This window comes from Trametes versicolor (assembly GCF_000271585.1).
Source record: "Trametes versicolor FP-101664 SS1 unplaced genomic scaffold TRAVEscaffold_9, whole genome shotgun sequence".
Classification (NCBI taxonomy): Eukaryota; Fungi; Basidiomycota; class Agaricomycetes; order Polyporales; family Polyporaceae; genus Trametes; species Trametes versicolor.
The window spans coordinates 925,082-948,845 of record NW_007360329.1 but is presented as its reverse complement, the minus strand read 5'-3'; the positions used below and the strand labels follow the sequence as shown (position 1 = coordinate 948,845).

At 56.4% G+C, this 23,764-nt stretch overlaps 9 protein-coding genes across 9 annotated transcripts; 2 read left to right on the top strand and 7 right to left on the bottom strand.

Annotated features, from left to right (window-relative positions):
* Positions 1-230: 230 nt before the first annotated feature.
* TRAVEDRAFT_30478 (fungal hydrophobin) lies at positions 231-924 on the top strand. The gene is made up of 3 exons (XM_008042768.1): positions 231-488; positions 546-704; positions 760-924. Exons 1-3 carry the CDS (start codon positions 294-296, stop codon positions 799-801), a joined length of 396 nt encoding a protein of 131 aa, XP_008040959.1. The 5' UTR covers positions 231-293; the 3' UTR covers positions 802-924.
* Positions 925-1,144: 220 nt separating this feature from the next.
* On the bottom strand, positions 1,145-3,370 carry TRAVEDRAFT_50222 (uncharacterized protein; the record flags this gene model as incomplete). Its single annotated transcript, XM_008042905.1, has 21 exons — positions 1,145-1,204; positions 1,255-1,338; positions 1,392-1,450; positions 1,636-1,693; positions 1,758-1,785; positions 1,837-1,896; positions 1,961-2,061; positions 2,123-2,162; positions 2,225-2,240; positions 2,304-2,315; positions 2,368-2,392; positions 2,451-2,485; positions 2,539-2,549; positions 2,633-2,658; positions 2,718-2,735; positions 2,789-2,798; positions 2,867-2,965; positions 3,021-3,034; positions 3,104-3,182; positions 3,247-3,265; positions 3,319-3,370. The coding sequence occupies 21 exons, from the start codon at positions 3,368-3,370 to the stop codon at positions 1,145-1,147; spliced, it is 906 nt and encodes a 301-aa protein (XP_008041096.1).
* Positions 3,371-4,198: 828 nt separating this feature from the next.
* On the bottom strand, positions 4,199-6,345 carry TRAVEDRAFT_73541 (uncharacterized protein; the record flags this gene model as incomplete). Its single annotated transcript, XM_008043230.1, has 20 exons — positions 4,199-4,267; positions 4,330-4,413; positions 4,487-4,650; positions 4,701-4,758; positions 4,816-4,843; positions 4,903-4,962; positions 5,013-5,113; positions 5,167-5,206; positions 5,259-5,274; positions 5,325-5,336; positions 5,400-5,460; positions 5,521-5,590; positions 5,644-5,669; positions 5,722-5,739; positions 5,795-5,804; positions 5,860-5,917; positions 5,965-6,022; positions 6,084-6,162; positions 6,213-6,231; positions 6,282-6,345. 20 exons carry the CDS (start codon positions 6,343-6,345, stop codon positions 4,199-4,201), a joined length of 1,095 nt encoding a protein of 364 aa, XP_008041421.1.
* A 1,513-nt stretch (positions 6,346-7,858) lies between these two features.
* TRAVEDRAFT_171597 (DnaJ-domain-containing protein) lies at positions 7,859-9,399 on the bottom strand. Its single transcript, XM_008043229.1, has 5 exons — positions 9,198-9,399; positions 9,102-9,123; positions 8,699-9,049; positions 8,166-8,644; positions 7,859-8,111 (listed from the first exon to the last, which is right to left on the bottom strand). Exons 1-5 carry the CDS (start codon positions 9,315-9,317, stop codon positions 7,962-7,964), a joined length of 1,122 nt encoding a protein of 373 aa, XP_008041420.1. The 5' UTR covers positions 9,318-9,399; the 3' UTR covers positions 7,859-7,961.
* Positions 9,400-10,275: 876 nt separating this feature from the next.
* TRAVEDRAFT_128897 (NAD-P-binding protein) lies at positions 10,276-11,435 on the top strand (the record flags this gene model as incomplete). The annotated part of the gene is made up of 4 exons (XM_008043228.1): positions 10,276-10,371; positions 10,429-10,701; positions 10,765-11,097; positions 11,160-11,435. 4 exons carry the CDS (start codon positions 10,276-10,278, stop codon positions 11,433-11,435), a joined length of 978 nt encoding a protein of 325 aa, XP_008041419.1.
* A 98-nt stretch (positions 11,436-11,533) lies between these two features.
* On the bottom strand, positions 11,534-14,283 carry TRAVEDRAFT_128838 (ICMT-domain-containing protein; the record flags this gene model as incomplete). Its single annotated transcript, XM_008043227.1, has 2 exons — positions 11,534-12,088; positions 14,089-14,283. The coding sequence occupies 2 exons, from the start codon at positions 14,281-14,283 to the stop codon at positions 11,534-11,536; spliced, it is 750 nt and encodes a 249-aa protein (XP_008041418.1).
* Positions 14,284-15,284: 1,001 nt separating this feature from the next.
* On the bottom strand, positions 15,285-16,327 carry TRAVEDRAFT_152249 (synaptobrevin-like protein). The gene is made up of 6 exons (XM_008043226.1): positions 16,220-16,327; positions 15,949-16,133; positions 15,766-15,821; positions 15,704-15,711; positions 15,633-15,648; positions 15,285-15,578 (listed from the first exon to the last, which is right to left on the bottom strand). Coding segments are annotated over exons 1-6 (348 nt in total). The 5' UTR covers positions 16,222-16,327; the 3' UTR covers positions 15,285-15,497.
* A 431-nt stretch (positions 16,328-16,758) lies between these two features.
* On the bottom strand, positions 16,759-21,418 carry TRAVEDRAFT_171592 (Pkinase-domain-containing protein). Its single transcript, XM_008043225.1, has 5 exons — positions 21,205-21,418; positions 20,664-21,152; positions 19,997-20,134; positions 19,108-19,946; positions 16,759-19,038 (listed from the first exon to the last, which is right to left on the bottom strand). The coding sequence occupies exons 1-5, from the start codon at positions 21,362-21,364 to the stop codon at positions 16,906-16,908; spliced, it is 3,759 nt and encodes a 1,252-aa protein (XP_008041416.1). The 5' UTR covers positions 21,365-21,418; the 3' UTR covers positions 16,759-16,905.
* A 230-nt stretch (positions 21,419-21,648) lies between these two features.
* Positions 21,649-23,591, bottom strand: TRAVEDRAFT_171589 (uncharacterized protein). Its single transcript, XM_008043224.1, has 6 exons — positions 23,514-23,591; positions 23,328-23,457; positions 22,756-23,280; positions 22,569-22,700; positions 22,006-22,516; positions 21,649-21,948 (listed from the first exon to the last, which is right to left on the bottom strand). The coding sequence occupies exons 2-6, from the start codon at positions 23,418-23,420 to the stop codon at positions 21,752-21,754; spliced, it is 1,458 nt and encodes a 485-aa protein (XP_008041415.1). The 5' UTR covers positions 23,421-23,457; positions 23,514-23,591; the 3' UTR covers positions 21,649-21,751.
* Positions 23,592-23,764: the final 173 nt, after the last annotated feature.

Here is a 23,764-nt window from a genome sequence, read left to right as displayed (position 1 = left end):
ACCTGCCCGCATGGTTGTCTTCCAGCTCCACTTGCGCAGACGTCGCGTACGCCCATTTTCGCTCTCCGCATGTCAACGTATTCGGGAGGTCGGGGCCAGGCTGATCGTCCAATACCACGTCACGTTCCGTCTACTGCGAGCATGAACGGGTAAATCAGACACGGAGAATCAGCCGCCCGAGAAGTTATAAAAGCCATCGGGACTGCTGCCCTGTTCTTCAGCAGCAGGCCCACACAGCTCGCACCGCACCAACTCTCTTCGCTGTCATCCCTCCCCGCACATCCTTTGCAGCCATGTTCTCCCGTCTGCCCACAGTCGTCGCATTCGCTTCCCTCGCAGTCCTTGCGGTCGCCACCCCCATGGAGGTCAAGCGCGGCGGCGCGCCTCCTCCCGTCACCAAGACCGTCACCGTCACCGCACCGGCGGCGACCCCTACCGGCGGCTCGTGCTCTACCGGCCCCATCCAATGCTGCAACTCCGTTCAGAGTGTAAGTCACTTCGCCGTAGACATACATGAAGACGTCTAATCGCGGGTTTCTTTGCAGTCTAAGTCCGACGCCGGTAGCCTGCTTTTGGGCCTGCTCGGGATTGTCGTGCAGGGCGTCGACGTCCTCCTTGGCGTTGGCTGCTCTCCGATCAGCGTCATCGGCGTCGGAGGCGGCAGCTGCAACGCGAACACTGTGTGCTGCCAGAACAACAACGTAGTACGTACTCTATGCCGTATTGAATCTGGGCACCTTCTCACACGTCTTGTCATAGGGCGGCCTGATCTCCATTGGCTGCGTCCCGATCATCCTCTAAGGGATGAGCAGCGACGAGATCACCGGAGTAGGGTGCACACGTTGGGGAGTAGAGATTGAATATCTCGAGGAACGCTATGTAGCTTTGATGTCTAGCTGAAATCTGATTCCAATATGTTTCCCGCGACGTCACTGTGTGCCCACTAATCATCCTTGAACGTCTGAGTACCTTCGGTACGCTGTCATGCAAGTTACCAACCCGATCTAGCGACAAGCGCCTTTGCACCAAGCTCTTGACATCCGTTTCAACTTGAAGTTCCTGAATTCAACTCAAATGAAGGCACAATCCGACGTTCGTGGTAGACATGTGCATACTCTACAAATATGGTATAACAGTCGGAGAGCTACCAGGCTGGCGCTAGTTTCTGTGGCATGCTCTCGGAGATATGAATCACACTGGCGTCCTATTGCAGTCTCAGCTAAGCTGCTCTGCCGACGGGAAAGATAAACGTACCTCGTGTAGCGCGATGCGTCTTGCGCCCGCCTCCGAGCGCTTCGCTTCTGCAGGTAGCGCGAGGTTGTGAGGTCCGCGGTAGTGCTGACCCTTACATGAGAATGACGCTCGTGTCTCAAGCTGGGAAGTAGACGAACCTCGCTGGAACTGACGTCTTGGGCTGTGATCCCCTCCACATGCGATCTATGCATGGAAGCTGTTAGTGGCGTGAGCGGTATGGGCGCACGTCCCCTTGTCATCTGCTCCCGAAGCATCTCCCGCGCGTTCAGCATCGCCAAAACGGAGTTGAGAAGCACTGAAGTATCAAAATATTACGACAGTCAAAGGATTACGATAGTCAGTCCGCCGCGTCGGCACCATCACTAGAAGGGATAGACGCACGCTTCGGAAGCAAGAAGTAGAAGGCGATATAGATGAAGGTGTGGGGGGACACTGCATACTGCGGCGCAGAAGCGATGTAGGTTAGATTCCTCAGGGCCCTGATCTTCGACGCGGGTACTCACTGCGATGAGTGCCATCAATGTGCATAGGCTAAAGCGAGTCAGCGAGGAGACTACGATACAAAGTTCGTTATACGCTCACGTAGTTACTACTCCAGTGTTCACGCTGAACAGGATAAGGGTCCGAATCGTTTGATCCACGCTAGCAAGGTAGGACACAAGTCAGTGCGGCGCGCTAAAATTATGCGGCTCGACGTCTAACGTACCCGAAGTAGCTGCTTCTCCGCCTTGCAAGTAACGCACACATCGACGCAGCGATGATGAGGTCGGCGGCAAAGATCATCGACAGACTGAAGTAGAAAAGCCACTGTGTCAAGGGCATGATGAGCACGCAGGTGGGCCGACGCAACCAAGTACCATTCACGTACCGCGAATTGCTGCAGCTCAACGTAGCTGGTGCACGAAAACCTAACGGAGCGTAGAGCAACTGATGAGAAGCCAAGTTCGCATGCACCGTTATAATTACCCACCCCTTGATCGGATACGCTGACGGAAGAAATCAGGAAGTTAGTAGACACTCCGAGCCCATAAGCGTATGCAAGGACGCACCCAAACTACAGCCTAAATCGCCCTCGTCAGTCGCGAGACAGCGGCATATGTGAAGCAGACTGACCAAAGCTGACCACAGATGTGATGGCCTGGGAGGAAACCCAACGGGTGAATACCAAACCAGGCTTTCTATTGACCGCTACTTACGATGATTGAGCAGAGAACACGGTTCCTGTCGCTCACTTTTGGCGGTCATCGACGCTACACACCGCGTATGCAAGGAACCTGAACTCACATATCCAAATTCTGTAACAGAATAGACTGTGCCCCCAATCGCGCTATGTAAGCTGCCAGGAACGTGGCGGGCTAAGGCTAGTGAGTATACTCACCCTCTGATAATTCCGTCGCTTACACCCTGCATTCATATCAGTCATGATGCATTGTCGTTCAGCTGGAGATGCACTATGTACTTACCGTCACAATGACCTGGGCCTGTGCGACATTCAGTAACCTCTTTGCGGTGTTCGATGTAGTGCAAGACTCACCAGCACACTCCTAGCATCGTTCATGTGCACAGTTGATAGATGATTATATATATATATACACAGACAATAAACACTCACCACGTCGGTTTCAGCACACCCAAGAAATCCCCAAAATTCGTGATAGCATAATGATACACAGTATGCGTGACCATGATCAGATGAACAGTGTCGAGAATCCTGAGGTGTCGCAGAGGGTAAAGGAGATGATCGCAGTTTACGTGAAGCGACGTACCATAGAAATGCGACCTAAGAGGGAGGACAACAACGTATAGACGCCACATGAGCTGACGCCATCCACGCGGAGGGAGCACTTACGAGGCTCTTCATCGTAGCCGAGTCTTTGCGGCTCTTCCCATAGTAAACGTAAGTCTGCAAGGTCGTCAACCCATAAAGACTATGGAGAAATCAAAACATGAGTATATCCAGATGAGGACCTCAACGGGTGATATGGGACTCACCATGCCGCAAGGATATTGCCTGTACACAGCTCATGTGTCAACCGCCACTCCTAGAGACGCAATCGCCCGTACCTATGAAGGCAGCTCCGATAGTGTTACCAAGGGAGAGCGATATCGGCGCCATATGGGGAAGGAAGTAGAGGGGGGTTGGCAAAGGGCGGACCTCTCCCTCGAGCGGCTCGCCACCCTATGTATATTCTCACTCACAGGTCTGATATGCGCCGGTCTAGGGCGATGAGGATGTCCGCGTAATGCCGTACATCTCTTTGGGGGTACCGGGCCTGACATGTCAGCGGCGGAGAGCCGTTTCATCACGATGTGCAGGCGATGGCATCGCGAAGCCACTGGTGTCCGTGTTACCAAACCTTCGAGAGCTCGTGGTCGCGTGGCGGGCGGCGTGAAGACAGAAATCAAGAGACGGGAACGAGGCCAGCAGGAGGGTGCATTAACACCATATGGCTGTACCACATCACCGTCGAAGCCGTGGCGCACGGAGCGAGGCGGACGTGCGCCGTCATCACGGTCTTCTGTAACGAGCGCTGTTTCCCAGAAGGCAGCGCGAAAGATGGGGGTGGAAGCGGCGAGTTCCTAGGCCTCGTCGTTCGGTGCCTGTTGAACTCAAACTGGCATATCAATATGAGCGGCACTCACTTGGGTCGCCGCAGGACAAATTCAATCATACCCAATACCTACATGAGGCGAGCAGCACTACGCAGAACGTGCTGCGCGGCGCGGCGCCAGTGGCTGTCCTGGGTGCAGTTGGTTCGAGCTTAGTGTGCTATATATTGTTGCCGCTCACTCATAGACATTCAGTGATGCCGCATTACGATCATTTCGAGGACAAGAGACAAACCGCGGGAGAAGGATACCGTGAGCGGTGTGCACGGGGGCTGTCATTTCGAGACGCCACTGTAATCAAATTCGAAGGCATGGATCATGATTGTGGTCTGTTCTACACGGTGCCGGTTTCGTGCGGTTCTTCGATTCTAGCGTAGAAGTCCTGCCAGAACTTCTGGCTGGCCTGTAGGGCGTAAATTTAGAACATCAGCTCGGGACGCCCGGGCTGCTTGAAGTAAGGCATACCTCATCAGGGCCGCCCATGATCTGCTGCTCAGCGGGGTCTGTCTTCAGCTCAGTCGCCGTATGTACCTGGATTTGCAGCCCGGACTATACCATACGATGTGAGCGTCGCAAAATCAGTCGCTGTGTCAACAGTGAGTGAACGGAGTAGCGTCTTTACCTGATCACTGGCGTTTCGAGGACGGAGGCTGTGTCGCGCCGGCCTGATGGGCGGTAGATAGGGTGAGGTGGATGTCGTAGCGAGCGGGATGGAGACCATGCTTGGGTCGGCCTCTCTAAGTGGACGCCGCGCGTTCAACGTCGCGAGCAACGAGTTCAGGAACACTGTCTAGGATATGAGAAATCTGAAGCAGCAGGCCACGAGAATGACTCACATTTGGGAAGAACGAAGTAGAACGCGATGAACACGAAATTGGTAGGCATCGTCGCATACTATAACGGACACAAAATTAGCCCTGGACAACGCCGATCAACCACAACAACACTGACGCTGACGAGACAGAGCAACGCGCAGAGGCTTTACCCAGGTATTAGCGAGCGGTGGACGGATGAGGTGCGAGTCACTCGGGAGCGTACCTGGTGAGAGCGCCAGTGTTGATACTGTACATGGTCAAGACGCGGACTATAGAATCCGTCCTATACCCCCCATCAGAGCTGTGGCGGATATCGAACCTTTGCATACATACCTCGAGAACCCTGTTCGACGTTGAGCCAACAGGACGCACATCGAGGCAGCAATGAGGACGTCCGCCAGTACGCCCGATCCTAAGCTGATATACAAGATGGTCTACGGAACACGTTAACGACAGCCTGAACACAGAACGATGGGGTGGTGCTTACCGAGACCTCAAACAGGTCGGCGAATGACGCTAAACTGAGTCTGTTATACACCTCAGAACAAGAGCTCATGGATATGAGCGTGCAACGCGTACCCCTTGATCGCAAAAGCTACTTCACTAAATATTGTAATACTAGGATGGATGGAGATAGTTACTCACCAAGGCTACCCCCTATGAAGCGCAGTCGCGTTAGTGTCCTGACGAGCCCATGTTTGAAAGCTGCTTGCCAAATACAATGAGGGATATCGTCATCTTCGAATTTCGCAGCTATCAGCACAGTGCATATCGACTCCCACTGAAGAGCTCACAATTGTCATAATAAGGGTCCGGTTATTGTTGCTCACTAAAGGCGCACCGGGTTACGCATGCCCGCGAATAGGCCAAAGGAGATGGGCGTACATTTCCATACCCGATCGCAGAAGATGCTGCTTGGCCCTCAGCGCCGGCACGAGAACAAGACGTGGATGGCGATACACACCTTCTAACGATGAGATCGCTCACGCCCTGCTTTGTGTAAGCTACAGTAGCACGAACCAGACTGGATCAGACTGCTCACAGTTACGACGACTTGAGCCTGGGGCGTACGGCACATGTTAATGGATGTCGGCACAGGTAAGTCTATCCTTTACCATTATACTCCTATAGAGGCGAGTGATGAGTTTACCTCATGATATGCAAGAGACAGAGACCGCACCATATCGGTATCTCGAGTGCCAGAGGGTTGGAGAAGTCCTTGACAGCATAGTAGTAGACTGAATGCGTCACCAACGCCAAGTGGAGGCTGTCCAGAGCCCTGTACTGAACTCAGCCGAGGGTCGGCAAGGTCGGGAAAGAGGAACGAGCCATAAGAAGAACACCTGGAAACGTTGATCAGGAACCGCGGACAACATGAAGCCTAAGCACGAACAGTACACTCACAAGGAGCTTCAAATACAGCCTGTCTCCTCCGTTGCGCCCATAGTAAATGTAGGTCTGCACAACCGTGCCTCCGTATAGACTATGGGCGGGCTCAGCGAAGGAAGCGGGACGCGGGACCGGATCACGCACCAAGCAGCTGCTATGTTGCCTAGGAAGCATTAGTCAAGCCGTAAAGTTCACCAAAGACGGCTCACATACCTAGAAACGCGGCACCCAATGTATCATCCAGCGACAACTGGGCCATTGCAGGGGCAGAGTCCATCGTGAATGAGGTCGTCCAGCGGGGCTACGTCCCCGACCTCGCGGCGTGGGGATCTACTTATGGCTGTCCTGGGAGGCATTGACATGCGACCTACTGGTTGCCAGAACTGTCACAAGCGCGTGTGGAGACGTCCGGGGCGAGTGCGCAGCTTGAAGGGCATGGGAACCGGGGGCATTGCGGCCAGCCTTGCGTGGGAGGTGGGATCGCCCGTCTCTCAGGTCATGAACCGGCATAGAGCAATGAACCTTCGGCCCAGAGACAACGTGGGCGCGCGATACGCGGTGACCTGCACATATTTAGACCATGCACACGCCAGACTGAGTGCGTTCTTCCGCGGCGAGAAGTCGCCAGACGGCGCGTGCCATATGCTGGCTGGGGCACAGTTCGATCCAAAGGTGACGTAGAGCAAGAGTGAACGACTGGGGCGGCCTCCGCTGCCAGAACGGCTCGCAAACCCCGCGTAAGTTGCGGCCTCGGTGAGCGGGCTCACGGTCGCGTGGAGTCAACGCCCAGGGCACCCTCTCCAGGGCTGAATCTAGTCCACTGCACAGTATTGTTCTACCAAAGTTGCGGTGGGCTCCTATATGGCGGTCATGTAATCAAGTCCATCGGACGTCGGTGGTTTCCTGGGATACCGACACCGTGTGACCCTATACCAAACGGTAGGAGATGATCAGCGTTTGATACAGGGATAGGTGAGAACACTCAACGTACCCGCACATTGGTAAATACACATACAAACTCTTGGTCCGATAGGCTTGCGCAAGCAGGTGGCAACGAATTCGGTAGCACCAAGGACGCCAGTTGGCGCAGCTCGTAAGGGTAAAAATTCATCGGTGTCGTTGCAGGTAAGTTCTCCCGGTGGATTGAACGTAGAAAGGCGAGGTCCTGAGTGATATTTGTGGTAGCGCGGATGGGATGGATATGAGTAGTATTATTTGGCTCGATGGTATAAATTTAGTGGGATATTTTCCGACGCACTCAAGTACGGCAGGGCTCATCGAGCTATTGGTCAGAGGCACTCACCCTCAATTTAAGGTTGATCTACCCAGAGCTCATAGCGAATCTAACAAGATCGACTTCGCACGTGTTCGTGCTAATCGGAGACCTGTTTTATAAGCGTGAGCGTCGTATATGCACATACTGACACACTTTTCTTACACCGTGGGCGTAATGTGCGGCTGTTCCGCATGGAGTTTGCTGCATGGTTTGGCGTCCACAGGCGGGATAGTCAACTAGACACCTCCGCAATCGTCCCCCGAGATGACCACTTGCTTCGAAGCTGTCGCTAAGCCTGTCTCCGTGTACGACTATCTCCCATGCTGCCGACCCCAGTTATCGCGTCCACAAACCCTGACACGCGTTTTTCGGTTGGCTCTCACACCTGAGCCGCAGTGCGGAGAAATGAGAACGGGTGAAGATCATCCGACACCGCTTCTAGGACGGAGACAGAGTTAGCGATATGTCGAGACCTCTTGAGAACCATGCTGGGCCTCACGAGTTGCACATGGATGCTGCTTCTGGGTGAACATAAAAAGTGAGCTTTGATGCTCTCGTAAAGATTATACAACAATGCGGCGTGAACCCGATCGTGGGTGGCTCCTCACCAAACACGATTATCCCTCTTGAGCTTCTTGCTCTCGTATCTCGCGTTCGATCCGTTCCCGCTCTGCCTGACGCATGCGCAGCAGCGTCATTGACTCATAATCTATCCCTGGGACATCTGTAGACGCGGTCGGCGCCTGAGGGATGACGTTGAAGTCCGGCTGAAAACAATGCAATTCAGCAACGCAATAGTGTCGAATGAAGAATTTACCCACGAAGGTAGACGGGAACGAGGCGAAAGCTGATGTTGAAGGAGCCTGAGTATGTGGTGAATTTGTCGCCTTGTAGTCAGATGACAGCGGCGTCTGGGCGGTAGCCGCTTTCGTTCCACTATTGGCCGTCGGTGGCTGGTTAGAACTTCCAGACGACCCACCGCCCAACTTCCCCATCTTCTTCAGCCATCCTATCAGCTCGGGTTCCTTTCCCTCCGCCCAATCAACCTCAATATCGGCTAGACCATTCTCCGCGCGTCCACTCGCACCGACCGCACCGAATGCGCCCACGATTTGCTTGAACGGCACGAGAGCTGTGCCACGTTTTGGTTTCTTGGGTGGTGCAGGTTTCAACGAGAGAACAATGGACGACTCGTCGAGTGCGCCAAAAGGCGTGAGGAGAGCGCTGATACTTGCCGCAGAAGTGAGTGATGGATGGGAGGTGAGGGTGTACTTGACGCGGATCGTGGTGTCGAGTGGACCTTACTCAAGTGTCAGAATCCGAGGTGCACACGCGCGAGAAGAGGTGAACTGACCTAATGACGGAGGTTCCAGCTCTGAGCGAGCGCTCTGCCCAAGCTCCTCGCGCTCACGTTCCTTCTTCTGCAGCTCTTTCTCTCGGTCTTCCCGCAGACGCCTGCCTTCCTCCATGATACGCTCGTTCTCTCTCCACCGTTCCTTCTTCTGAGCCTCAGTTTCCGTTCGTGCCTTCTTGAACGCCCTCTCCCGCTCCTCCAGTTCTTCAACCAAGTTCTTTCTCTTATTGTCATATTGGGAGAACCGTGCCTTTCGGGCTTCTTTGAGGCGCAACTTGGCGTCCAAAGCCATCCGCCGGAGCGGGTCAAGCAGGAGCTCTTGCGCTTGATACAATTCATGGAACTTGCGAGCTACAAAATTGCATCAGTAGTACTCGAAAGGACTGCGCGCAACCCAACGTACCTGCGTCTGGATTACCTCGGTTCTTCGAGATGGAACTTGGTTAGAGACGCGTTCAAACTTATACGATTACGCCAGCAGCACAACATAATCACTCACCCTGTCTGGATGGACTTTCAAGGACCTTTGTCGATATGCCGTCCGGATTTCTTGTTCCGACGCCTCAATCGACAACTCCAGAAGTTCGTATGGATTGACATCCTCCTCAGGGGCAGACATCTTGCGCACGCAGATGTCTTACAGGAACAAGCAGAAAGGCCGACTGGAAGTATGGCAGCAGGCGGCGGAAGTGGAGACGGTCGAGGTACGAGCTGGTAAGTAGGACTCGGAGGCACGTTTCTGACCTCGTCGGACGCGCCGCCACTTCAAGTGTGCCGTGACTTAGTGATTAGTCACGGTCACGGTCACTGGCAATCTGAGAGCCCCGGCGGCAGGCCACTCTGACGAGTCTCGCGGGGACAATCCGGCGGGTTGAGGAGCAGGTTGTCCGCGTGGTAGAAGTCCCTCCCACCAAGGAAACACTCACTGAAGGTCGCCGCGATTCGGAGAACACCGCTGCCAAGAAAGAAAGGTCAGTCGTGTACGATGTAGTAGCGCAAGCGACGCAACGCGATGCTGACTGAGATTCACGGTCGGGGTCGAATAGGCCATAGCCCGATTTCGGTGAACAGTTGGATCGACTGCGATCGAGACCTGAGCGCACTACGGAGGAATGTGTGTTTGCAATTAGTCATTCTCGCTCTCCGCAAGAGACCGGTTTTTGACCCCAACTCTGCGCATTGCAAGCAATAAACTTCTCAAGTGAGCATTCTAGTATTATATATGTCCACGAAATTGCGCTAATGTAGCTGTACAAGTCTTGCACAAGAAGTTTTTCTCTTACCGACAATTAATAGGACCAGAAGGCGCCAAAGCGTCCGACATAGGACACTCTGTATGATGTAGGATCCGTCACATGTACAAGACATATGACGAGGTGTCAGTTTCCCGATGAGCACGCAACCTCAGGCAATGGGTATGCTGTCGGTGGCGAGTATCTTCTCACGTTACAAATATCTTCCAGGCCTGTACCAGACGAAGTCCCAAGTCCCAGTAACAGTGTATATAAGCCCAGATCACTACACTGCAATGAACGAGACGCATCTCGCCTCGATAGACACCTACGGCTTGACGATACATGGCAGATAGCAACAAGCCTCTCGTTCTCGTCCTCGGCGCGACCGGATTCACCGGGCAGAGCATCACCGAAGGGCTCCTCAAGTCTGGAGGATTCGTGAGTGTCCCATCGCGTTCTGCGCATGAAGTCTGAGATTGCTGATTTTCGGAGCAGCGCATCGCTGCGCTCGTTCGTCCGACATCCGTATCCAAGCCGCAGACGGAGACCCTCCGTACGTCCGGCGTCGAGATTCGGCTGGGAGACATCAAAGACACCCCTGAGAAGCTCCGGGAAACACTCGCGGGCGTCGATATCCTGATCAGCGCGGCCAGCGCGTACATCCAGGAGGATATCTTTCGCGCCGCGAAAGAAGTCGGCGTGCAGCGCGTCGTCCCATGCGACTGGGCGACGCCCGGCGCAAAGGGCATCCGCACCCTCCACGACAAGGTGCGTCCGACGTCTTCTGAACCGCCAATGAGGTTTGACCCAAAGTACCATAACAACCCACAGAAACTCGCGGTCCGCGAATTCGTGCAGGAGCTCGGCCTCCCGTACACGTTTATCGACGTCGGGTGGTGGATGCAGATATCGCTCCCACTGCCCGCCCGCAGCACCACGTACATGAAGGCCAAGACGTATGAAGTGTTCGGGGATGGCAGCGATCGGTTTCTCGTGACGGACCTGCGGCACATCGGCGCGTACGTCGCGCACATTATCGCGGATCCGCGCACGCTCAACCACGCGGTCATAATCTGGGAGGACGAGCCGACGCAGCTAGAAGCGCACGAGATTGGCCAGCGACTCTCCGGGGAGGGCGAGAGTCTCAAGGCGCAGAGAAAATTTGTACGTGTGCCCCTTGTGAGGACGTGGCTGTTCCGGAGGTTCATGTTAGCCGGCGTATACAGGTCACAGCAGACGAAGCCCTGCAAAGGACCACTGAGGGCAAGGCGAAGCTCGCACGTGGCGAGGGCACCCCCGAGGTTGCGCTTCAGGTGTCCTGGAACCTGTACAAGTACAGCATTCACATCCTTGGCGAGAACACGCTGGAGAACGCGAAGCGGCTGGGGTACCTCGATGTCCGGGAGCTATATCCTGACCTCCCTCGGTACACCCTCAAGGACTTCGCGAAGGAGTTCTATTCATGGGAGCACCCGGGGGCGGCCTTCGATAGGTTTGGTTAAGGCCAGGGGTGTACAAGTAATGGTTTTACATCTTCAACGTGGCTGCTAAATATCACACTGTGCCTTACTCCCGACGCGCTGCAGGTACATCCCCATGGCTAGTAAATGTAAGGTATCAAACGATACGGCGTCTTCTTCGCCCACGCCTCCCACTCCTCGCCGAAATTCTCGCGCAGCACCGCATCCTCCTTGCTAACGCGCGTCAGCACCTGCACACCCACCAGCCCGATGTACCCAAACACGGCGGCGAGGTACACCTTCCCCCACCCAGTCCCCCGCCACCCGACCTCCGTGAAGTACGCCCCTGCGCTCGTGGCCATGATCAGGTTCCCGATGGGGGCCATCACGAAGCCGGTGTAGCTCGGATGCCGGACCCAGGCGTACGGACCGTCGGTCACGAGGTTGTGGTCGCTCTTGACCGCGAGCTGCCAGGTGAAGAAGCGGCCGAGGGTGCGGTAGGCCCATACGCGCACTCCGCCGCCGATGAGTGCAATGGCGGCGCCCAGGAGGTACCTTGGCGTGATTTGCAGCGAGAGGGTAGGTACGGGCGATCCCAGGGCAAGCACAGAGAGAATAGAGTCGGAGAACGACGAGGGGACGGCTTGTGCTAGGACGGCGACTGCTTCAGCGACTGCTATAGCGCAAATCCCGAGCTACACCCGCCCAAAAGACCCGGTGAGTGACTTTCGGAGATGAACGGTCAGTGACAAAACTGACCTTTGAGAGGAGGACAAATTTCAGTTGCACGTCAGCAGTCCGTGTGAATAGATCGGGCTTCGTGAAGCTGTCTCGCTCCTTTGGCGGCGGTGGAGGATTGGGTGGTGTCAAGGATATGTAGGTGAGTGCCACATCGGTCAACAGGATTGGTATCTTGAGGAGGGGCGTCGTAAGGGCCGGAGGGATGAGCAGAGACATTCTCGATGATAGTGCAACAGTCGATCTGAGGAAAGTGCGCCTGATATCACACCGTATTCCAGGCTTTATCAATCTCGCCAGCCGACGCCGGCTTCGCGCGTAAACATTCCTACATGTTCCAGACCTGAGAAGAACAATTCACATACGGTTCTTCAGACACACACAGGCCTGCAAGCGACGCGGGGGTCATGGGAACCTTCTAGCATGACGGTCACAGGCAGGTTATTTGTCTGAGGTGCTGGCCGGCCACAGAGGCACCGGTGGTACACGGTGAATTGTGGTATGTCTTCCATAGCAATCTCGCTGCCTCGTCTGAAACTTGTGAGAACAGGTACAAAGCGCGCGATTAATGCGGCTTGTGGTTTAAGAAATTACACAACGAAGCGTCGCGGTGCGAATTGTCAAGTGACCGCCTCTGCGTGAGAAACATACGCGCATGTACGGCCGCCGACGCTGATACGCTATCCGGATTCAGGGCGATGCCCGAGTGTCTGCACGCGATTACTCAGTGGTAGACTTTAGCGCGAGTATTTATTTCAAGCATACGGTGGCAGCGCTAGGCACTCTCTCACCTACTCACTCAGATGACTGTTCGGAACGCCTCTACAGACTTCGAGGATCGCCCTGTGACGTACTTATACGGTGGATCTTGCACAGAAGAATGGCCTTCCTGGCTAACTGTCGGATATGACATGACTCTTGAAGCGGGTGCAGTTTCTCAGCGCCGAGCGGTCCTACCTTAGTGGACAACTTGAACGTGTTCCCTCTTACAGCCGTACTCGATGGCGCAGTAGGAGGCCGTTGTTATATTCGACTATGAATCAATGCCGATACCACTGTGTCCAAACATCGGACTCCCGTTGAATTCCTGTCCGACTGTGACCGCCGACGACGAAACGTCGAATCCTGAGCGCTGCCACTGAACCTTCCAAGTTCATCAAGTTGCTGCGGGCGGGTGCGGCACCGCCACCTGTCAACGAATGATATCACCTGCGAACGTTGAGCTTCCTTAGCGTCGAGTAGGTAATCAGTGGTGGTGGTATTCCCCGTCGATGCAGAGCTGGCAATATTCTATGCGCGTCCAGCTAGAATTCGCTGGGTGTATGGTGACCAATCCCTAGTACAGGTAGGGTATCGCCTGGTACGGTGTCTTCTTCGTCCACGCCTCCCACTCCGATCCAAATTCTTCCCTCAGCACCGCGTCCTCCTTCGCCATCCTGTTCAGCAATATCATGGCGGCGGGCGTGAAGTAACCGATCATCACAGCCGCGCATGTCTTCCCCCAGACCGACCGCCAAACCCCGGCTTCCATGCAGTACGAGCCCGTGCTGGAGAGCATGACAATGTTGCCGATCTGCAGTACGATCCAGCTGATATAGCTCGGGTGACGGACGATGGCGTACGGTCCCGTGGTGACGAGCTTGTGACCATCTTGCAAGGATAGCTGCCAGACGAAGAATCGCCCGAGGGTGCGATGACACCATAGGCGATTGAGCCCGCCCGCCAGGGCGAGCATGCTCCCGACCACGAACGTCGGCGTGATGCGCAGGGAGAGGTCCTCGACGGTTGTTGACACTCGCGCCAGGCTCGGGTGGGATTGCCACAGTGAGGGGGTTTCTTGAATGATCACAGCCGCCGCCTCCATCATAATCAGACCGCACGTACACCACTGCGAGTGCCGTGGATGAGCTACAATGTGGGCCAAACGGGCTAAAATGAAAGCGCTTACCTTCAACACGCTGATTATCTTCATATGCATGTCATCTATGGGGGTGAGGATGCCGTGGCCGTCGTACTTCTTCGTTTGCACTGGAGGGGGCGGAGGGTTCGGCGGCGTTGTAGTGATGTAGTTGAGGATGGCCTCTGATACCAGGAGCGGTATCTTTAGCAATGGCGTCGACAGGATCGTCGGGATGTAAGCGAATAGGTTCATGGCCGAAGGTGAGCAGAAGAGGTGCTATCGGTTTGCGCGTAGCGATCCCGTCCTCAGGGTACCCCCTTATATACCGGAGGTTCGAGCCACGCGTGCGTCTACATAAATTGGAGCCGAATAATGAGCGATTCGTGGTACCCTCCTCTGTGTGCAGGTACCAAGGTGTACGTATGATGGGGCTTGGATCGCGTCGTCGTCTCTTCTGTCTGTACAGATTAGTACCGGCTCCTTCCCTGTTAGTCAGATCACACCAAAGCGCGCGCTCAGGCCTCGTCGGCTGGGATATTGGAGGATTTTTGAGCAAAGTCACGCCCTATTGTGAACACGATGCCTTGAAGAGAACCTGACTATACTGCTACGGTAAGCGTTATTTAGTACGCACCATGCCACTACGAGCACAGACACTCACCTGGAAGCTGTCGGCGGTCCCTATCATGGACCAAAGGTATCGAACGCCGTCGGATCCGGCCTTCCAAGCATGGAGTTCGAGGGAGGCGTGCGAGACGTACTAGACGATATCGTAACTTCCACATAGACTTGCCGACGTTCGGCAGCAAGGGAAGTAGTATTTGAGGATACTCGAATGACGCTAACCGGCGCCTTATCTCCCTCAGGCAGACGTTGTGTGATCTTGTTGAAGACGAGGGTACGACCACACTAACACCAGCGCCGATCCTTGCTTATTGACTTTCCCTTCCCGGGCTTCCGGTTAGAGTGTCTGAGGTGACTGGTGAGCCATGACGTGGCCCACACTTGTGTGTCTCTTGTAAGAGGATTGCCTGCGAAAGCCAGGGACCTTGTACTGTGAACGCCTGATCCACGCGAACGTACGATGCCAACGATATCGCACACTGATTCACGAAAACCACAACAGCATGCGACAGAGGACGTTGAACGTGTTGAAAGACATACCGTAACTTTGCAAGATACAAGACTGAGGCTTGTACATGTGTCGCAAATGCTTCCCTGATGGACTTCAGAGACTTGTCTGGCGGAAGAGGGTGATGCGAGGAGAAGATCTGGTAGTATAGTCCGCTCGAAACCTACGAACACACGGGAATCCGCACCAAAGAGTATATGAACCGACGGGGAATTAGGACCGCGCGCATAGATATAACACAACAATGGCCCCCGCCATGATGGGTGAAGATATACGAGTCGGGTCGGAGCGGGGGCCACGGAAGGGCAGAGGGAGCAAAACGGGGGAAAGCCGATCATTTGTGTGTCGCCTTGACCACTGACACGACGATGATGACAATGATAATGGCGATGGCCACGCCAATAATGAGCCTCATCTGCACGAAGGATGTGTGAGTATCTGCGTTTCACACCAAGGGGCGTCTACAAACCTTCATATCCTTCCACCTGGAGCGCCGAAACGATCAGCGTCATAGCATTCCTGGTAGGCGTGCGTACATACCACATATTCTGGAGAACATGTTAGCGGCAGCACAGAATTCAAAGAATGCATACGGTACATACCTTGCGTACACGGTTCGCGCCGCGACGGAATCCCTGCGCGGATACGGCGAGGTTGTCTGTAAGAGGACATGACATCAGCCACGGCGCTTGGCATATACACAGCACGCAGCGGCAGCAAGTACTGCGGGTACTCGGCCAGGAGGTGGCACCACCGCGCGAAGCGTACTAGGGAATGCAACTCACCGGTCTTGTCCTGCAGTTGGTCCAGCCTCTCTCCTCGCTCAGCGACCTTGGTGATGTTCTCCCTCATGATCCCAACGGTGTCATCAATTTGGGCCTGAATGGCCGCTGTCTTCGCGTTTCCCGCGGGACCAGCCGGGTTTGAGGAAGAGCCGCCACGGGGCAGGTAGGGGTCGTACGGTTCGGACCTGTAGCAGACATCGTTGGAGCGACGTGGGGGGTCAAAGTGCAAGTTCAGAGCGTGGAACGGCAAGCGATAGGGAATGCCACTGACATGGCTGTTGCGTGCGAGTTTTGGAGGTGGGAGAGCTTGTAGATGAGCTGGAGAGCACGACGGAGAGCAGCAAGCGGAGACTGACCAAATTAGAGGAAGGAGGTAGGGTGCGAGCGTCGGTGGTCGTGAGGGGAGGTGGTGGTCGTGAGCGCAGGACTGCGCGGCTGGTGACGAGAGACGGAGCGGTTCGAGCCAAACACGCGCAAGCACCCCGCACCGCCAGGCACTCGGCCATCCCTCCCGCGCACAGTCGCACCGCCGGTGCCTCGATCATCTTACTCACACATCCCCTCTCAGCAAATGTACTGCATAGCTATGCAACCGGTCCGTAGAATGCAACACAAATCGCACCAGTACGATCAAGAGATGCGGATAGAATAGCAAACATCCAAAGCCCAAACCTCAACGTTCAACAGCAGCTTGAAAGGGAATCATACACAAGGGTATCGTATGTATCTAGACCAGCGAGAGAGCGTCACAGTTCCATAGTACGGACGCGGTCCGGTATGTGAGTGAGCAAAGAGCTCTACGAGCGGAAGGGAATATACAGCGCGATCCGAAAAAACGAATGGATAAGGATAGGGAGCGCAACGCGAGCAGCTGCGACGGTCCTCAGGCGAACAACTTCAACATGGTATATACATCTGAACTGTCCGAAGCAACGAACTCAGCGTGCGCACCCACCCCTACTCCTCTTCGCCCTCGTCTTCCTCTTGGATGCCACGGAAGGCGAGGCCGGCCCGCCCTGGGGGCAGCTGGCGTCGCCCGCCCCGCTGCTCCGCACTCTCGAAGACGTTGTCGTTCGCTGGGAGGGGAGAGCTGCGGCCCGCAGGTGAGCGGTTCGCCTTGGTGCGGTTCGCCCTGGGCGGCACAGGCCCGACGGACAGACTTGTGACCGCAGTAGTCGCCGCCCGCTTGCTAGTGGCCCGCGGGGTGACGCTGCGGGGAGCAGGGGTCTCCGCCTGCACGAACGTCGTGACGGCGCTGCTCGCCGAGGAGGGCATTTGGCCGAGACCACCAACGTACGCGGGGCTCTCCTCCTCTTCGTCAACCCAGTCCGACTCGTCTCCCATGCTGAAAGACTGCCGCCCAGAGAAGACGTCGCGGATCCCGGCTGGCATTTCCGCAGGGTAGACGGCTAGGACTTCAACGGCCGGGTGCGCGGCGCGCGTTTGCCATCCGGGCGGCTCGAGGCCCCACGACTTCTTCCAGCTTGAACGACCCAGTGAGTTGAGGTATCCGCCATTCCCGCTTGGGTTCGCGAACGGCGTTTGGCGCTTGTGAGCAACGAATGTCGCGGCGCCGTGTGCACGCCGAGGCGTCTCGTCCAGTGATCGTCTCACTGCGACCTTGTGCGGCGAGCTGTTCCGGCGACTGTCCGTCTCAGAGAGGTCGTAGATGGAGCCTTGGCGCGATGACGCGCGGGACTGCGCAGAGGAGGCTGAGTTGGACCGCAAATGTGGCGGACGATTCGAGCCAGACGGTGTCATCTGTATTTGTCGGACTACCCTCGTCGAGGAGCCCGAGCCGCCGCGACGATGAGCACCCTTGGGTAAGGGGGACGCCGTGCGGCCCAAGTAAATGGACCCCGCCGAGCTCGCTGACGGTGACTTGCGGTGCCGTGGGTGGTTGATGAAGCTGTGTATCGAGCTAGGGCGCGACATGAACTCCTCGCGCTCCGAGTTCGGCGTGTGGCTGCCGAACGACCGTCGGCTTGGGTCACTGCGCCGGCGCGAGACCGAGGCTGAGTACGGCGGCGACTCGACAACCCCGTATTGCACCGACGTGGATGACCGCCGCGAATTCACGCTGCTCGACCGTCGTGAGGACATGGAAGCCCGTTTGGCGGCGCGGGCAGCAGCCTGAGCCTTGCTGCGGCCTGCAGTAGCCTTTCCGCGTCCGCGGCCCTTCACGGTGCCTCCTCGTCGTGTCGACACAGGACTCGAACCAGGGCTGTTGAGCGAGTTGCTGTGAGCGAGCGCTTGCGCCATTGTAGGGTCTTCCTTGCGCTTGCCCTTCGGGTCCTCTCTGAACCAGCGCTGGAACGTGGAGAGCAAACTCGCGCGATTCCGGTTACCAATAGCGCTCTTGTTCCCGCGCGAGGGGATGCTAGGAAGTGAGGTGAGCGTGTCCGCTGGGGAGCCGGTGTCGGGCGGAGGGGACTGCTTGCCCGCCATGACCCACGGCGAGCCCATCTGCCCCTGGGAGCCGTTCAGTTCCGCAGGCGGCGGCGTAGATGACATCGCCGCGTCCTTGACCGCGCGCAAAGGAGGGGTCTTCATGTGCTTGCTCGACCCGCTCCCATGTGACGATCGCGGTTCCTCCGTACTCCCGTTCCCGTTCTTCTTCTCCGACTTCTCCTTCTCTTCGCGCTCTCGTCGCTCCCGCTCCTCGCGGACCGCCTCCGCAGACTTCTTCCGCACGAGACCCGCGGCCTCCAGCGCGGTGGTCGCGCGCTGCATGATGCTCACGCTGCCCGAGCGGTTCTTGCGGCCCTTCGACCCTTGGCTCTCCTTGTCTTTGTCCTTCATGCTCCCGCTGGGAGTTGACGGAAGCGATTTGCCGGCCAGGGAGTCCGCGACCGAAGGCGACGGTGATAGCAAACGTGTGGGCGAATGGTTGCGCGGGGGAGTCGAGGGGCGCTTTGAGACAGGAGCGGTAGGCGTCGCAGGAATGAGCTGTAGCTCGGGCGCGGAGTGAGCAGGCATCAGCGCTGGGGGGATGGGCATGCGGGACTCCCGGGTACGGCCGACCGTGCCATCGCTGGCCTCCGAGCGTGCTTCATCTGTGTGCGAGCGATGCTGTGAACGCCCGTGCGACTTGTCCCGTCGCGCCTCCGGACGCGGGGTTTCGTGCGGAACATCCGCAACAGGCTCCTCCTGGACGACTATCGATGTGTCGATGGATGGTTGTGAAGCCCCTTCCTCGGCTACTCTCTTCTCGGTCTTACGCTTGAGCATCCACCACAAGGCACCTGTCGCGTCGCACGCGTCATTGAGGACCGAATGGACGATCTGGCCAGTGTCAAGGCCTAGAGAGCACATCGAGTTCAGCAGCTCCCGCTCCAGAGGGGTAGAGAAGATGAGCGGCGCGGGTGTATGCAGCAGGGAGGAAAAGTCCTGTGGTGGTAGAGGGATATTGGACTTTTCGAAGTTGTTCGGTCCGTGTTCCGAGAGTGTCGAAGAGACAGAACGTCGTTTGGTGCGTGCTGGTGTTCGGGTAGGATAAGCGGGAGGGATCTTCGGGTTACTGTCATCCCGAGATACGTTCGGGCGCGGAGGGGTAGAATGTGGGCGGTCAGGGAATGTATCAATCTCTTCTAATACAGTAGGAGGCTTTGAGGAACCTGGGACCGGCTGCCTAGCTGTGAGTTTCTTCAAGGTGCTCTCGCTGGCGTTGCTGTGCATTCCCTGTACGTCGGGAGAAGAGGACCCAGGCGAAGTCTCATCAGGAGTAGTAGGCGCAGAGGAGTAGAACTCGGAGGAAGCAGAGTGAAATGTAGCGTCTGAAGCGGAGGATGCGGAAGGAGGTTGTGGATAGAGAGATGTGGTAGTCTGCAGCTGTGCTGGCGAAGATGGCCGGGAGAGGATGGGAAAGCTGCTCTGAGATGAGCTGCGCTTTGGAAGCTGATTACCAGCGGTGAACCAAGGATGCGTGAGGATCTGCGCGATCGTGAAACGTTCTGATGGATCCACACGAAGGATCCCAGCGAGTAGAGCCCGAGATTCTGCGTGCATTCAGTACCAGCATTCACGTACCAGTCTAGTCAGCACTTACCGTCCGAAAGCCATTCAGGATCATCATACTCTCCCTTGATGACTTTGTCCCTCATGATGCTTTCATCGTCATCATCGAAGGGTAGCGTGCCCGTCAAGAGTGTGTAAAGGATCACACCCAGAGACCAGACATCAACCTCTGTTGGGAATGGGTCGTTAGCATGATTTCGCGAAAGGACGTTGACGTCAGGCTCCGGTGGGCTACAGACGAAAGAAGGTGCCGGCTGCTTATGAATCGAAGAGCCATGTCAATTCACTAGTGTGCCTGCGGGGTAGGGATAAGAAGCGAACAACGTCAGCGTACCCAACAAAGCCGGTGATTGATTCGAGCGTCCCTTACGCCGAGGGAGGTAAATCGACCACCTTCCAATCGGCCGAGCGGTTCTAAAAGGTGCAGTCTGGTTGTCCACGGCGGCATCGTTCTGACAACGTGGACGAACCATGGTTTAACGGGCAACCCGGAGAGAGGATTTACGGTGTGACCGCCTCGTGCATATCGGCGTCCCAGCCCCGCAGAGGCTGCCGACAGATTCTCAGAAGGGGGCGGCCCGTCGAGTCAGCCGTATGGACCGGCAGGCACCGCGACGACTCAGAACCAGGGCCCGAAATCGGCGCTCCACTTTCGTCTGCATACCCATAGGAAGCATCTGACATGTTTAGGCACGTACCTGGTCCAAGATACTTCTTGGCCATGAGCATTTCGGGAGCGGCGTATCCGGTCGTCCCGCAGAAGGTCTCCAGCAGCGTGCCCCGTTCAAACTCCCGAGTGAAGCCGAAGTCGCCGAGCTTGACACGGCAGCGTTCATCCAGCAGCACATTCTCCAGCTTGAGGTCGCGGTGAACGATGCCTTTCTCGTGCACGTACGCGACCGCGAGACAAAGCTGGCCAAAGAATACGCGGGTCTCTTCCTCCTCTAGACGGCCTTTCTCCGCGAGGTAATCAAAGAGCTCGCCTCCAGAGCAGAGCTCAGTTACGAGCCAGATGTTAGACTCGGTCGCGATGACCTCGTAGAGTTGCGTGACATGCGGGTGGTGGAGCTGTCGATGATGGTGAATCTCGCGAGTGAGCGCCGCAGACATGGCCTTCGGGATCTGCTTGATAGCAACGCGGATACCAGTCAGGCGGTGGACTCCCAACCTGACCTTCCCGTATGTTCCTGCATTCCACCAAGTGAGACACAAACGAGCAGTGAGGTGCGTCATACGGACCTTCTCCGATGACCTTTCCGAGCGTGTAGTTCCCGACCACCTTGATTTTCTGGGAGGATAGTTCCTTGCCAAGTTCGTTATACGCGGTAGCAAGCTGGGCCTTGTGATTCTGGGTTTGGGAGACCGATCCAGAAGGCCTGTGTTCGGCTGCGGGAGCCATAGCGAGTCATGTACAGAGAGTAAAAGGGAAAGGAACGTCAGAGGCGGAGATGCCTGGAGGTAGTAGTTTACAGAGGAGAGGGGGATGTTCCGACGAGAGTGTGGAGGGAGACGGAAAACGGTGAAGAGCATGTCCTCATGCGCACCGTGTCACAGCCCACCTCCACAACGCGTGACGCAGTGTGATCATCGTGATGGTTCGTGACGGATCACTGGCGGATCGCAGCCCGAATACCCAGCGATGGACCGTCGACGCGCGGATACGCTATGCTTCATCGCAGTTGGCAAATAAACGCGATCTACTGGTAGCAATACAACGGTAACATCAAGCTAACATCCGTAAAATCGTCAATGGTACACGAGATCTATCTCGTCGCCCTACAACGCGTTACGCGCTCATAATACGCTCGATCTCGAGCTGTACCCGCATGCGCGCAGCGACGCCCTCCGGAGAGGGTCCGCCAATGAGACGACCCGCCAGTCCATGGTAACCAACAGTGACACCATCGTACAAGAGCGAAAGCAAGCGGACCCATTGCTGGCCCCACACCTCGCGCGCGAGCAAGCCGCCCACATCCAACGCGGCTAGAGAAGTCTGACGTCAGATAGATTCGCGATCATACATGGGGCAATCCGGCTCACCGTGCAGTACTTGCGGAGCCACGGAGCTATCCAGCAGCTGCGGGTCCTTCAGCATCCGCGAGACGAACGTCCAGTATCGCGGCAGCCGGACCACCGGATCGAGCGGCTGGCTCACTCGTGCCACAAGGATGTGGAAGTAAACCCGCATCATACCGGTCACCCTGCTGGAGTATTCCGATAGGGTTTCGTCCTCTCCGCGGTAGCCTAGCGCCTTCCGTCTGCCCTCTTCGCTGAACGCTGTGCCATCGGAATCCTTTGAAGGGACGACAAGGGGCACTGGCCATCCGCCTGTCCGCTGACATAGCTTCGCCCAGAATACATCTGCGAAGTTGTCCAGCACGCCAAGGAGATTGGTAGTGACCTGGGCAAGGGGAATGGCGCTCCGTTTCTCGGCCGTGACTTCTGTCTCGGCTTGCAATAGTATGGCCTTCGCAAGGGAGGAAAGGAGGGCGACGTAAACTGGCGGGGGATGGGGCTGGAGTGGACGGATAATCTCGACGATTTGTTGCGACTGCAGACAGCATGTTCAGCATTAGCGAGAGCTCAACAAAGAGTATGCTCACAATCTTGTTGATGGCTTCCGCGTCGTTGGTGAGTTGACCGATCTTAGGAGTGATCGCCCGACGGCCAGCACTCCAGATAGCCTTCAGAGCTTTGTCTGCTTTCACTATCCTCATTGGTCCTGTCTTGATCGCCTACAGTCGACCATATAAGCACGGGACGTAGGCAACTTGTCAGCGGTGCGCTCACCTTCAGAGTATCCCTAGCGCGCTTCCAGTCCTCAAACGCGGTCGTGAAACCCAACGCCTTGCGTTCCTGCTCCTCGGCGCGATCTCGCTCGTTCCGCAGCCGTTCAGCCTCTGCCTGCTGTCGCTCCTCTTCCTCCTCCTTCTCCTTCTGCTTCCTCTTCTCCTCTTCCTCTTTGCATCTTCGTTCCTCCTCTAGTCGCTTCTTCTCTTCTGCCTCCTTCCGGACACGCTCCTCCTCCTCGCGCTTCTTCCGCTCAGCTTCCAGCTTCACACGCAACTTGTCTTCCTCCATCTTGATGACCGCGTCGATGCGTTCCCAAAGCTTGCGGTCACGCTCCTTCCACTGCGAGCGAAGCACCTCCTCTTCCTGCTGCTTCTTTACGTTCAACGCTGAGAGCTGCAGCTGAACCTCCCGGAGCTGCTGCTCGTGGATGGCTGCGAGCTCTTGCTGAGCCCGGGCCCGAGCCTCGTTCCGCTCCTTTCGGTGCTGCACACGTTCTTGCGCATGGTGCTGCCTTGCAACACGCTACGGAGACGTCAGAGGCAGATCAAGACAGGAAACGCGGAACATACGAAGGCCTCCTGTCGTGTATCCTTCTCCCACTCCTCGTATGGGTCATGGTGGTTGACATGCAGTCGTATCGACGCCACCGCGTCCTCGATCATATGCTGCTCCGCCAGAGGCCTATTTCGCTTCGGCTTTCTGTGAGGCCCCGTCAGCACGTCGAAACGCGAGTGGGACGCGCGAAATGACCTTACGGCGGTGGAGGGGGCACTTCAGACTCGGACGCATAGCAGAAGGAGTCGACCGACGCTTCACTCTCCGCATCCGAGTCTGAATCTTCAGAGGAAGAGGAGGCAGGGACGCCGAAGGTGGATCGCGACCTGTATTGTCTGTCGGACACATGTGAGCCTCTCCCAACCGCTAGGATCTTGCTGAAGAGACGAACCTCCGAGGAGATGATGGTGGAGAAACTGATGGGGAACGCGGGGCAGCAAACCTCATGGCG

Bases quoted from the DNA above. Each gene is read 5' to 3' on its own strand.
- TRAVEDRAFT_171589 (XM_008043224.1), bottom strand. From the start codon at position 23,420: ATGATCGAGGACGCGGTGGCGTCGATACGACTGCATGTCAACCACCAT. The intron at 23,281-23,327 runs GTATGTTCCGCG...ACGTCTCCGTAG, and splicing joins ATACACGACAGGAGGCCTTC to CGTGTTGCAAGGCAGCACCA. The intron at 22,517-22,568 runs GTGAGCATACTC...TGCTGTCTGCAG, and splicing joins CGGAAGCCATCAACAAGATT to TCGCAACAAATCGTCGAGAT.
- TRAVEDRAFT_171592 (XM_008043225.1), bottom strand. From the start codon at position 21,364: ATGGCTCCCGCAGCCGAACACAGGCCTTCTGGATCGGTCTCCCAAACC. The intron at 19,947-19,996 runs GTAAGTGCTGAC...GAATGCACGCAG, and splicing joins TCCTGAATGGCTTTCGGACG to AATCTCGGGCTCTACTCGCT. The intron at 19,039-19,107 runs GTCGTCCAGGAG...CGACGGGACAAG, and splicing joins CATCCATCGACACATCGATA to TCGCACGGGCGTTCACAGCA.
- TRAVEDRAFT_171597 (XM_008043229.1), bottom strand. From the start codon at position 9,317: ATGTCTGCCCCTGAGGAGGATGTCAATCCATACGAACTTCTGGAGTTG. The intron at 9,050-9,101 runs GTACGTTGGGTT...GCAATTTTGTAG, and splicing joins CCGAGGTAATCCAGACGCAG to CTCGCAAGTTCCATGAATTG. The intron at 8,112-8,165 runs GTGGGTAAATTC...CATTGTTTTCAG, and splicing joins CCTCGTTCCCGTCTACCTTC to CCGGACTTCAACGTCATCCC.
- TRAVEDRAFT_30478 (XM_008042768.1), top strand. From the start codon at position 294: ATGTTCTCCCGTCTGCCCACAGTCGTCGCATTCGCTTCCCTCGCAGTC. The intron at 489-545 runs GTAAGTCACTTC...GTTTCTTTGCAG, and splicing joins GCTGCAACTCCGTTCAGAGT to TCTAAGTCCGACGCCGGTAG. The intron at 705-759 runs GTACGTACTCTA...GTCTTGTCATAG, and splicing joins GCTGCCAGAACAACAACGTA to GGCGGCCTGATCTCCATTGG.
- TRAVEDRAFT_152249 (XM_008043226.1), bottom strand. The intron at 15,822-15,948 runs GTGAGTTGCATT...GTCCTCTTACAG, and splicing joins CCAACTGCAGGACAAGACCG to ACAACCTCGCCGTATCCGCG.